This window comes from Dipodomys merriami, unplaced genomic scaffold (genome assembly GCF_024711535.1).
Source record: "Dipodomys merriami isolate MVZ:Mamm:240054 unplaced genomic scaffold, mDipMer1.0.p SCAF_518, whole genome shotgun sequence".
Lineage (NCBI taxonomy): Eukaryota > Metazoa > Chordata > Mammalia > Rodentia > Heteromyidae > Dipodomys > Dipodomys merriami.
The window spans coordinates 616,878-630,702 of NW_027206089.1; the positions used below are offsets into that span (position 1 = coordinate 616,878).

At 37.3% G+C, this 13,825-nt stretch overlaps 2 protein-coding genes across 2 annotated transcripts in view; both read right to left on the reverse strand.

The window, feature by feature from the left end:
- Window positions 1-6,966: 6,966 nt before the first annotated feature.
- On the reverse strand, window positions 6,967-7,893 carry LOC138810973 (olfactory receptor 4L1-like). The gene has a single exon (XM_069998411.1). The coding sequence runs from the start codon at window positions 7,891-7,893 to the stop codon at window positions 6,967-6,969; it is 927 nt and encodes a 308-aa protein (XP_069854512.1).
- A 1,652-nt stretch (window positions 7,894-9,545) lies between these two features.
- Window positions 9,546-13,825, reverse strand: part of LOC138810974 (olfactory receptor 4K14-like) — a 69,439-nt gene continuing 65,159 nt past the window's right edge. The window contains exon 2 of the mRNA XM_069998412.1: window positions 9,546-9,747. Coding sequence (XP_069854513.1) covers window positions 9,546-9,747 — 202 coding nt within the window. The remainder of the gene's footprint in view (window positions 9,748-13,825) is intronic.

The window sequence follows — 13,825 nt, forward strand, 5'->3', positions numbered from 1 at the left end:
CAAAGCAATGTACCCTATAAATTTCTTTCTTCACAATCATTTTTATGTATGGATCATTTAACCTTCAGATTTTTCAAGTTGTAAGTCATAGATATCTTGCTACTATCTGAGGTGGACTCAGCTATGCTGCTTTGATTTGAGGAATAATTACACTTAATGAAGTCAAGACATGAGCTTCATTAAATCATTTAATCCAGTGAGTCTCCTGTTGGTTCTTTTATTTAATTCTTGTTGTAGGTTTGTAGTTCATTCCTGGAATATTTCTTGTCTATATCAGCATATAAAAACTACAATTATTTTCATTGAAAGGAAAAAATGTATACATACACTTGTACTCTTAGAATAAGAGCATCTCTTTATATATAAATATGTTCTTTTTTTTTTTTTTTGAGTCCGGTCGTGGGGCCTGAACTCTGGGTCTGGGTGCTGTCCCTCAGCTCTTCAGCTCAAGGCTAGCGCTCTACCACTTGAGCTACAGCGCCACTTCCGGCTTTTTTCTTTTTGCTTATGTGGTGCTGAGGAATCGAACCCAGGGCCTCAGGCATGCAAGGCAAGTGCTCTACCACTGAGCCACCTTCCCAGCCCTATAAATATGTTCTTACACAGACATATACACACATGTGTTGTGCATGGATCTTATATTCAGCTGTGGATTCTTAGTCTTAGTATTTTTGAACATGAATCTGCAAAGAAATTGAAGCTGTCTGCTTTTCTGAGATTGTTTTTCAGCTGAATAATTATTTAAATATTTAGTTCTGGTAGCTTTAGTGTGGTTTTGTTTGTAAACATTTGGGGAGATGCCCAAAAGTGGGATTGCTGGGCCATAGGGGAGCTCTATGTGGAGTCTTTTGAGGAACCTCCATACTACTTTCCAAAGTGGTTGAACAAGTTTACACTCCCAGCAACAAAGAAAATGTGGTATATATACACAATGGAATTCTATGCCTCCATCAGAAAGAATGACATTGCCCCATTTGGTAGGAAATGGAAAGACTTGGAAAAAATTATATTAAGTGAAGTAAGCCAAGCCCAAAGAAACATAGGTTCTATGGTTTCCCTTATTTGCAATATCTAGTATATGTATGAATCAAGCAGAAAAGGTGATGTTAGGAAAAACAACCCTAAGATATGTATTCAAATGTTTTTTTTCTTTCATGCATTTGTTTCTAAAGCATTTATAAGACTATTTCTTTGTTGCTTTGTATGTCCCTCCCCCACAGTATAACCCCTGCTTTCACTGTACTTGATGTCGGTATAATATGTGGAGGGGAAGGGGAAAAACAAATCGTTTAAATACGGATACAGGTGGACCCGTTGCAGCAATGAGAAGTACAAGTCGTTATGTTGAAAATGAACTTTACAACTTTGGTGGGTGGGGGGAGGATTGGGTTGGGGGAAGGGGGAGGCGGGGAAGGGATGGGAAGGGGAAACAAAGGAGGAGGCTGCAATGCTTGATAAGAAATGTACTCATTATCTTGCCCATGTAATTGTAACCCCTCTGTACAGTATTTTTGCAATAAAAAATAAATAAAAATTTTTAAAAAAATAAAGAAATATTTAGTTCACATTTTTATATTAGCAATTTTAATTTTACTCATGTATTTCTTCTCTTAAGTCTAAAGGAACATTAATCTTTTTGAGGGGTATTACTATGTAATTTTTCAAAACCATAATTCATCTTATTTATCTCTTAATTAGATTACAAAAAATAAAAGCAAACAGGTGATTTCCTTATATGATACAATAATACAAAGTATACTTATTTCAAAACTTCTCTATAAGTGGTATAACCAAACAAGTTTAATGTGTTTTAAGTCCTTTGTCCTTAGAATGCTGTATTTGGCCTTGAATTATGAACATTTTCCCAGTATTATAATAGAAATACAACCTTTTCAAGGTCAAAGAAAATCTGTTTTATTTTATTTTAGTTCCTCCCAGTCCTCGTTGTTCCTTCCATTGTTTGTTGTTCATGCTTTATTACAATACCTAATAATCATGTGTACAATAATTTAACAGAACTATGAAACTTACCAGTTTGCTTCAGAACTAAGGCTCTTTTTTTATTTTCTTTTTTTTTTTTAATTTGATTTTATTTTATTTGTGAACATACTGTACAGAGGAGTTACAATTACGTGGGCAGGATAATGCGTACATTTCTTACCAAGCATTGCAGCCTCCTCCTTTGTTTACCCTTCACATCCCTTCCCAGCCTCCCCCCTCCCCCCAATCCCAATCCTTCTCCTTCCCCCCCTTCCCCCCTTCCCCCCCACCCCCCCGCACCGACGTTGTAAAGCTCGTATTGGACATGACAACTTGTACTTCTCATTGTTGCAACAGGTCCACCTGTATCCTTAAACAACTGGTTTTAGAACTAAGGCTCTTATGCAGTCCTGGATGCTTAAAATTTATCACTCAGTGATATAATTTTATGCTCTGTTTCAAAAGATGACAGTATTTAAATGGATCTTTTGATAAAGGAGAAAAGTAATTAGTTTGCTATTGATTCATTAGAGCCTGGTAGCAAAAAATCAATAGGGAAAAGCTGGGATGGTGGCTCAGTGGTAGAATGCTTGCCTTGCATGCATGAGACCTTGAGTTCAATTCCTCAGCAGCACATAAGCAGAAAAAGCTAGATGTGTCTCTGTGGCTCAAGTGGTAGAGTGCTAATCTTGAGCTGAAGAGCTGAGGGACAGCGCCCAGGCCCAGATTGTAGACCTCATGATCGGAAAAAAAAAATCAATAGGGAATGCAAAAATATCCTCCTGCCATTGCAGAAAATGAGATGTTAGTATTTTCACTTATTATATTGGTGGAATATTAAAAACAAAACTATTATTCTTGTTTCATGCAAAATACAGATTTTGTTATTATTCTCATAATTTTGCTGTAGTCATTTTACATAAAATATTGGTTATATACAAATATAAATGCTACTTTGGTAAAATATTACTAATGATTTTTTTCCACTACTTTTTTTAAGTTTAGTTTTTTGAATATATATATTATTGTAAAGATACTGTACAGAGGGGTTACAGTTACATGAGCAAGGTAATGAGTCCATTTCCTATTGAGCATTGCTACACCCTCCTTAGCTTTTCCCCCTATAATCCATTGGATTTTGTCACAGACTTTTTCTGCATTTATTACAATGATCATGCGATTCTTGTCTTTGCTTCTGTTAATATTCTGCATTATGTTTATTGGTTTACATTTATTGAACTAGACTTGCATTCTTGGGATACAATGAATTTGTGTAACTTTTTCATTATTGAATTTGGTTAACACATATTTTATTAAGGAGTATATATGTTCATCAAAAAGATTGGTCTATAGTTATCTTTCTTTCTTGAGATTCTAGTTTAGATTTGTGTATGATCCAAGAATAATAAAATTAGTTAGGTAATGATCTCTCCCTTTCCACTTAATGAAAAAGTTTGAACAGTACATACAATTCTTCTTCTTTATAAGTCCTAGAGAATTCAATTTTGAATCCATCGGTTCCTGAAATTTTTTTGGGGGGAGGGAAATCTCTATTGCCATTTCAATTTCATTATGTTTAAAATTTTTATTTTATTTTAAAGATGCTGTACAGAGGAGTTATGGTTACATGAGTAAGGTAATAAGTAGATTTCTTGTCGAGCATTTTTACCCCCTCCTTTATTTTTCTCTTACTACCCCTTTTCTCCCCCACTTTCAGTACTTATTATAGATCTGTTTAATTTATATCCTGTTGACTCAATTTTTGATATACTGAAATGTATCCATTTCTACAAGGTTTTCCAAAGTGGTTTGAGAAGTATATCCCTTTATTACTGGATTTTACCTGAATTTGTTATAATAACCGTTTCTTAATTTTATTTGTGTGATTTCTTTTTTTAAAAATTCAAATTGGCTAAGTGCTTAACAATGGTGTTTATCTTTTTTAAGAATCAAGTTTTATTTTTTATTGATTCTTTTTAACATCCTTTTAGTCTCTAGTTCATTGATTTCTATTGTAATCATTAATATTTCTTCCACTCTTGGTTTGGGGATCCTTTTATTGGTATTATGCAATGGTTCTTTTCTGGTCTAGGCTGTTGAGTCTTCTAAAAGCCCCTTGGATAGGTTTCTCTTTTCAAAATTTGGAAAGTATTCTGCTATTCCTCTTTAAATAGGTCCTCAGTTACCTTCTATTATCCATCCTCAATACATATTATACATACATTTTTAATTGAGTGCTCCAGGTTTTGAAAACTTCTATCATAATTCTTAGATTTTTTGTTATGTTTATTCTTGCCTCTGTACAATATCTAATTTGTTTTCAAGCCCAGTTCTGTTTTATGTACCTGCTGGAGAGGTTTTCCACTTTATTTAACATATTTTTTATTGTCTCCTTTAGTTTAATAACTTTTCAGGATTTTTATCTCTTTATTGAGACCTTTCTTCATGTCCTGGCTTGATGTTTTCATTAATTTGTTTACATATGCCTTTAAAAATGTTTACTTCTAAGTCACTGTACAAAGGAGATGCCATTCAACAAAGTAGTATATAAATACATGAATATTCATCAATGTCATACTTTCATTATTCTCCCACATTCCTCTCAACCCCAAACCTTTTTCCAATTTTCTTAATTTTATAGAATATGCATTAAATTTTATCTATGCCTTTTTCATCTCATTTAGCAGATAGTTATAATTTCATTAAACTCATTAACTCCTACATTCACTTGGATTTTTACTTAGCTTTTTAATTTGTGTTTTCATTAAAATCCATTCATTGTTTCCATATTCTTTGTGCTTGTTTGTAGATATCTTCTTCTTCTTTTTTTTTTTTTTGGGTCCAGTCGTGGGGCCTGAACTCTGGGCCTGGGCGCTGTCCCTCAGCTCTTCAGCTCAAGGCTGGCACCCTACCACTTGAGCAACAGCGCCACTTCCGGCTTTTTTTCTTTTTGCTTATGTGGTGCTGAGGAATCGAACCCAGGGCCTCTGGCATGCAAGATATGTGCTCTACCACTGAGCTATCTTCCCAGCCCATGTAGAGATCTTCTTTTATTGATTTTTTCCTGTTTAGGGGCTTGAACTCTGGACCTGGGCACCATCCCTGATCTTCCTTTGTTCAAGGCAACACTCTATCACTTGAGCCACAGTTCGATTCCAGGTTTTTCTTTGGTAGTTTATTAGAAAAAACAGTCTCAGAAGTTTTCTTACACATGATGATTTTGAACCACTATCTTCAGATCTCAGCTAGGATTACAGTCGTGAGCCACCCAGTGTCTGGCTTATGAAAGATTTTTATCAATAGTCCTTTTATCAAAATTAAACTTACTGCCAAGTATTTATATTAGTAGTAAATGTTTATAGTTTTATTTCTAAATGCTCCTTTATAATTTTGATGCATTATTTTGTTTTTCATTGCTGTTAGCAAAAATAATTCCCACTTTGATGATTAAATTATACAAAGCATGTGATTATCAATAAATTTACTTTAAAATAATTGCTTTAATATCATCTAGAGATCAAGGTAAAGACATATATACATTTTTAGCGTGCTCTTTTCATTTACTAGGTTTTTGCCCACATTTTCCTTTTGCTCTTTTTCTAAGTCTTTAATGCTCTTCAAGCCAAATCCACAGTGTTTTAAAAATCAAATTCTGAGTTCTCTAAGTCAGTGATATTCAGGAAGACTCATGGTTGGTGATTGTTCAGTACCCACACAGAATAGAATTCAGTTTTTTTTTACTGTACCCCAGGAGTGATTTTCTATTAGAAAATTTTAGTTATAAACAATTTTATAAATTTCAAATAATTTTTATCCAAAGGTTTTTAAGGGGTTTAGTGTGTTATACTGACAAACATAAAAATCTTGTGAAATATTTTATTATATACAGCATAATCCTACCCACCAGCAGAAGAATAATTTTCTTTATAAAGGCTAGGATTCCTATAATGTGGGATGTTTTATAATATGATAGTAATTTTACAATGTAGCAATAAAATCCATTATAAATGTTATTGTCTTAATTTACTTCCTTTCTTCTTCTATTTACTCATATTTATTTACTTATTTTATTTATTTATTTATTTTGTTGTTGGTCATGGGGCTTGAACTCTGGGCCTGAGCACTTTCCCTCAGCTCTTCAGTTCAAGGTGAGTGCTCTACCACTTGAGCTACCGTGCCACTTCTGGTTTTCTGGTGGTTTATTGGAGATAGGAGTCTCACAGTCTTTCCTGCCCGGGCTGGCTTTGAACGTGATCTTCACATCTCAGCCTTCTGAGTAGCTAGGATTACAGGCATGAGCCACCAGCGCCCGGCAATTTACTCATATTTATTATGTATTAGATTAATAGAAAGTCTTTGTAAGGGTAAAGTTACATGAAAATATTCCAAAAAATAAAAGCATGAACTTTGAGTTTTACTTTTATTTATTAATGTTTGAAAGTCAAAAGAGCATAGTTACATGCACAGATAGAGAATTTCAAAGAATACTCTGAAGTTCTGTTGACATTATCTTCCATTGTTTTTTTCCTGTGGAACTTTATGTTTACTTTACTTTTGAGTTTACTGACAAATTTTCCATCTCTGAGTCTGCAAATATCAATTTATTTTTCTTTTTTAAACACATAGCAATCATGACTTATTCATAGTTTGTAACTACATAATGGTATAGATTAATAGATAACATTTGCTACTCATATCAATTAACATCATCATTAAGAATATACATATATATTTTAAAATTATTTCCTCACCAATAAATATATATTACCTAAAGGCAAGTATTATCTGGCTTTTTATGTCCATTTTGTTCCAGGCCTAACTATCATTGTTAAAGATATTTAAATACTTTTAAATGTAAATTCAAAATGATTTAGTGATAATTTTTCTACTTCGGTCATGATTCTAACATGAAAAGTATAACAAAGCATTATACAATCGGCTCATTTTGTCTTACTCTGGAGATAAAATTGTCTTAATTATATAATGTTAAAACTGGATATGCTGCAAATGTAATTTTCTCATAGCCTCTTGCATTTTCTGATTTCTCAGTGTATAAATAACAGGATTCAGTAAAGGTGTGATGACAGTGTAAAAAACTGCCAGTGTTTTATTCCTTGCAAAACTACTGAATGGCCAGGCATAAATAAAGATACAGGGTCCAAAGAACAGAGTGACCACAATTATGTGGGCAGATAATGTGGACAGAGCCTTAGGGAGCCCTCCAGATGATTTTTGTTGTACAGTGACTAGGATAATAGTGTATGAGACAAGCAGAAGGATGAAGCAGATGAAAGAGAGAAGCCCACTGTCTGCAATGACAAATAACTCCAGGATATATGTTTCAACACAAGCAAGCTTGATCACCAGAGGAAGGTCACAAAATATGTTGTCTACAACATTGTAGCCACAAAAAGGCAAGTTCACTGTTAGTACCATCTGGCTCATAGTGTGTAAGAAACCAACTATCCATGAAAGTATCACAAACCTATTTAGCAACCTGGGATTCATGATTGTCCTATAGTGCAGAGGTTTACAAATGGCCACATACCTGTCAAAGGCCATGACTATCAAAAGAGACATTTCAGCACCCCCAAAGAAGTGCATAAAGAACATCTGGGTCATGCAGCCCCATACAGAAATCATCTTGTGTTCAGTAAGCAAGTTTGTGATCATTTTGGGTGTTGTGGCACTGGAGAGACACATGTCTAAAAAGGAGAGATTTCCAAGGAGGAAGTACATGGGTGAATGAAGGGAAGAACTAAATATCACTGTGATTATAATGAGAATGTTTCCTAGCACTGTAGCACTGTAGATCAAGGAAAATATCACAAAGCAGAAAATTTGCAGTTCCCATCCTCCAGAAAATCCTACTAAAATAAACTCAGTCACAGTGGATCCATTTTTGTTATCCATTTACTGAAATCAGAAAAATTCTGGGAGCTTGTTATATACAAACAGTCTTTAAAGTTCATACCAATTCGTTTCTATTCTTATTAATTGGCCACACAAAAATTGATGATGAAATAACATGTCATTTTAAATTCATCAATATACCACTTTCTAACATTGGAGATTATATTATGTATCACATCACTGTAAAACAATATTCATATACCTACATAATAATTAAAAGCACTTGAACAGTGCAAGAACCATTTTACATCATTTTATTCCATTGAATGATATACTTGTCAATTCATCTTGATTTTTCACTGATTTGTTTACCTAAAAAAATAGACGACAGTTTACTATGATGTTTATTATTAATTTCACTTCTGTGCCTATCCCTCCTGGAGGATGTATTATTTCAATAAAAAATATGGAACTATAAAATAAATTATATTTTTCTTTTGTAATTTTAATTTTATTGTCAAGGTGATGTACAGAGGGCTTACAGTTATATAAGTAAGGTAGTGAGTACATTTTTTGTCTAACTTGTTACCCTGCCTCATTTTTCTCTCTTTTCTTCCACATCCTAACTCCTTCCTAAGTTGTACAGATCATTTCTAATATATTTTTCTCTATTTTTCCAAGTAGTTTATAAAACTACTTGATAGTTCTAAAACAAATTAGAAGTTAAATTCTACATGAAAGAAAATGTTTTCATTCATTAACAGTCATTTTACTTTTAATTAATTTTTATAATATACTAAAAATTTCAGGGAACATGGAATTAGCCTCAGATCTTTTTGAGCTTGCTTTCTCAAGTCCATTGTGTTGGTATTGCTCATTGATGTGCTTGTTTAGTGTGTGTATGTTGTTACGTACAATTGCTTAGAAGTAAATATTGAAGTGATTCTGTTTTAAAATATAGATTTTTCTTACAGTGTATAACATTAAATCACTCTTACTGGACATTTTAGACATTGTTCATATGACCTTGAGCACTGAAACTCAGTCATTCATGTAATTCAGGTTTATAATCCTAAAATCTTTCCACATAAATAGATTAAGAAAGAAAGAAACTGAGAATTGTTTTATTAAGTAGACATTTCTGTCCTTGTTTATATGTATTGGATAATATGCATATAAATGCATATAAATAAAAACAATTAAGAAAAATTGATTTAGGTGTATAGTTTTCCTCTTTTTAAATAGCTAATTGAAGAAAAATATCATAATTTGAACCACCATTGACTTTATTTTGCAAAAACTACACATTTTGGAGGGGGGACCGAGATGGCGACGGGGCAGTAGGGAAACGCCACAGCTCTTTCCAACCAAAAAGAGAGTTCGAGTTCCAACGCTTAATCTCCCCAAGAGACTGACAACAACAAAAAGACGAACACTCAGAGAAAAACCAGAGGCGGAAAATAACAAAAAAAGAAAGAGAGGAAAAGAAGAATTTCAGAACAGAGAAAAGCGAAGACCCCTCCCCCAACCTTTACTGGCTGCGCGGCAGTGCGCCAAGCCGCCGGCCAGCTGGCCCGGCGGGGGCTGCCGGAGCCCCAGAGACACAGGGGGCCGCTTGCAGATCACCAGGTACCGGTTTGCAGAACAGCAGATCGCCAGGAACAGAGAAACCTACCAGCCGGGAGTCTCCACGAGGATCCCACCCCCACCCCTCACTCTCCACCAGAGCAGAGAGGCTCCATCCCGCCAAAGCTGCTCGGCACCAGCAGCATGACAAAGGGACCTGTGGGCAGACAAAGGGACTTGTCGGCAGACCACCAGCCCGATCGTGATCGCAACGACCCGGCAGGGCCGCCCGGGCCCCAGCGGCACAGCGAAGAAGCTGCCTGAGCGTGGACACTTTTGACCCAACAGCTTTGACAGAGGCAGAGACAGAAAAGAATCACACAGAGCCACCACCGCCCAACCCAGCCCGCAACCACCCCAACTGAACTCGGATTGCAACAACAACTGACGACCTATACCACACAGAAACAACCAGCTCCAGGGTGAGTACCCCACAGGGGAAGTGTATCCCTCAAGGGAGACCAGAGCTGGAGGGAATCCCCAGACCCTGACCTAGACTCCCTACCCCAACACCTGGACCACAAGACCCACTAAAACTGGGAACTGTTTGAGAGCTCCACCAGCCCATGGAGCACACTCCGCTGGCCAGGCTAGAGCAAGAGCGCCCCTGGAAGGGAGCTTAAATGCCCAAGCCAGGAACAGCGCCCCTGGGTCAAGACTACCAACAGTAGAGGAAATTTGAACTGTGTCCCCCAGGCTGTATAACCTAGGTGGTATACACATTAGCACAGGCCTAAAGAGCACGCTCCAGGCTGCATAACCTAGGTGGTATACACATCAGCACAGGCCTAACGAGCGTGCTCCAGGCTGGGGCCGGAACCAGGCCCGGGGATCCGGCGCCTGAACAACACGACCAACTCCTCCCAACTGAAGTAAAAAGCTGAGCATACACCTCAACAGAGGGGAGAAAACCAGGAAACAACACTCCCCAGGAAGCACGCCTGTGACAACAAAAGACCTGGAGGCCCAGGACAAGAGAAGCCCAAACCCCACCAAAACTCCACCCATATACCCTAGACTGGGAATTGGGCAACACAGGCTGCCAGCACCTGATAGTAAGCAGGAGCTCAGACTGTTAAGGCGGCTCAGCAATAGAGTGATAGTCTTGGATGTATGAGGCCCTGGATCTGATTCCTCAGCATCACAAAAGCAAAAAGGGTCAGAAGTGGTGCTGTGGCTCAAATGGTAGGGTGCCAGCCTTGAGCTGAAAAGCTGAGGGACAGCACCCAAACCTAGAGTTCAAGCCCACAACCAGCCCAAAACAAACAAACAAAAACACATCAGGAGCCAATAGCAGACTCCAGTATTTGGGAGAGTGCATCCAGAGCATCTGTTCTTCACAAGAGCACCCGTAGGAGCAAACACAAGCAGTCTAGGCTGCTCAACCCTTCCAAAGGCGGGAACTGCCAGCAATCTACAGCAGAGAGCTGAGAATCCTAAGTAAGTTAGAATAGCAGCTGGAAATAGGCTCCCAACAGAACCCAGATCAGGCACAGACTCTCTCTACCAATACAGAATCAGCAACCAAGCAAAGACAGACACACCAAAACAAAATTGAAGAGCAGTCTCCTGAACCTCCATGCGAAAATCACAGAGAAAAATCACAAGGTTTACCACCACCCAGGACAGCAAGCTCACCTCAAAAGCCAGCAGCCACGCAGGGGAGAGCCCCAGTGGGAGCAAAGCAGGAATGGAAGACAAAAGCTACATCCAAGGGTTGCTGGAGGCAATGACTCAAGAAATAAAGCGAGAAATTGATCAGAAATTGAAAGAGCACAAGAATGAACTATCAAAAGAGATACAGGATATCAAACAAGAGATGCATGCAAAAATAGAAGCTGCACAAACCTCAGTAAGAAGTGAGATAAACACCAAATTAGAGGTAATGCATACCTCATTGAGAGGTGAGATCAGTACTCTGAGAACCAACATTGAATCCATAAAGGGATCCATTTCCTCCATGCAAACCACAATAGAAGCCACGATCAACAGAGTGAATGAAATGGAAGGTAGAGTGTCAGATACAGAAGACAGAATACACCAACTGGACCAAAAAGTGACAGATATGGAAAAATCACTCAAATTAAACCAAAGGGATATTCAAGAGCAAGCAGATAATGCTAAAAAATTTAACCTTCGCATAATCGGAGTGGACGAAGGTGAGGAATTCCAGAGCAAGGGAATGCAACACCTATTTAACAAGATAATCAATGAAAATTTTCCCCACCTCAAAAACGACCATCTTAACTACATCACAAAAGCTTATCGAACACCCAACAAGCAAGACCCCAGGAGAAACACTTCTAGACACATTATAGTAAAAATGATAGATCTGAATAATAAGGAAACAATCCTGCATGCAGCAAAAATGAAGAAGGAGCTATACTACAACGGGAAAAAAAATTAGAATCACTGCAGATCTCTCCACACAAACAATGAATGCAAGAAAAGCCTGGGAAAGCACCATACGAGCCCTGAGAGCCAATAACTGCCAATCCAGACTAATATACCCGGCAAAGCTAGCATTCACATTCGATGGAGAACTGAAAACTTTTAATAGCAAAGAAAAACTAAATGAATACATAAACATTAAGCCAGCATTACAAAGAATTCTGAGAGGGGGGACACAACCTGAAGAAAGCAACCAGGAACTGGGGCCTGCCCCAAACAGGCGTTACTCAAAGTCTAACTGAGCAAGCACAGGAGGAAAGGAAAGAAGAAAAACTTAGGAAAACGGAATGGCAGGGACAACGATGCATCTCTCTATACTTTCTCTTAATAAAAATGGGCTGAATTCGCCAATTAAAGAAAACGAACTGAGGATCAGAAAACAAGATCCATCCATCTGTTGCCTTCAGGAGACCCACCTCTCAGCCAAACATACAAACAAACTCAGAGTGAAGGGGTGGAAAAGGATCTACCAATCAAACGCCCCCAGTAAGAAAGCAGGTGTAGCTATCCTGATATCTGACAAAATAAACTTTTCATTAAAATCAGTACAGAAAGACAAGGACGGACGCTACATATTAATAAAGGGAACAATCCAAGAGGAGGATATAACCATCATCAACTTATATGCCCCAAATATTGGTGCACCCAGATATGTCAAACAAATGCTCTCAAACTTACAGAATAAAATAGATCCCAATACGATAATACTAGGAGACTTTAACACACCACTCTCACCAAAGGACAGGTCTACCAACCAGAGGATTGGCAAAGAAGCTACCAAATTAAGAGAGGCCATACTCCAAGTGGAATTAACTGACATCTACCGAGTATTTCACCCTAAAACAACACAGTACACATTCTTCTCAGCAGCTCACGGAACTTTCTCCAAAATAGACCATATCATAGTTCATGCAAGGAACTTAAGCAAATACAAAGGGATCGACATAATCCCCTGTATCCTATCTGACCACAGTGGAATCAAGCTAGCTCTCAATAACAAAGCATACCGCAGAAATTTCTCTAATACATGGAAATTGAACAACACACTCCTTAACAATGCCTGGATAACAGAAGAGATCAGAGAAGAAATAAAGCATTTCCTACAACTCAATGAAAATGAAAACACCTCACAAAGAAACTTGTGGGACACAGCAAAAGCAGTCCTGAGGGGCAAATTTATTGCCCTCAGTGCCCACATCAAGAGAATGGAGACAGACCAAGTAAATAATCTCATGTTGCAATTAAAACAGCTAGAAAAACAAGAAAAAATGGGACCTAAAGCTACTAGACGAAGCCAGATAACCAAATTAAAAGCAGAGATTAGCCAATTAGAAAATCAGAAAACCATAACCAAAATAAACCAAACAAAAAGCTGGTTCTTTGAAAAAATAAACAAAATTGATGGCCCATTGGCTAGATTAATTAAAAAAAGAAGAGAGGAAACCCATATTAATAGGATTAGGGATGCCACGGGAAACATCACCACATGTACCCAAGATATCCAAACAATTCTAACAGACTACTTTCAAAAGCTATACTCTCTAAAGGAAGAAAATCGGGCAGAAATGGATGCATTTTTAGAGAAATACAAGTTGCCCAAACTGAGCAAAGAAGAAGTTAACCAATTAAATAAGCCAATATCCTATAATGAGATACAGGAAGCTATCAAAAGTCTTCCAACAAAAAAAAAAGCCCAGGACCAGATGGATTCACAGCAGAATTCTATAAGACCTTTAAACAAGAACTAATACCCATACTCCTCAAGCTCTTCAGAGAAACAGAGAAGGAGGGAGCTATCCCAAACTCATTCTACGAAGCCAATATCACACTCATCCCCAAACCAGGCAAAGACCCAACTAAAAAGGAGAATTACAGGCCAATCTCCTTGATGAACACAGATGCAAAGATCCTTAAC

Coding starts and splice junctions, on each gene's coding strand:
- LOC138810973 (XM_069998411.1), bottom strand. CDS start 7,893: ATGGATAACAAAAATGGATCCACTGTGACTGAGTTTATTTTAGTAGGA.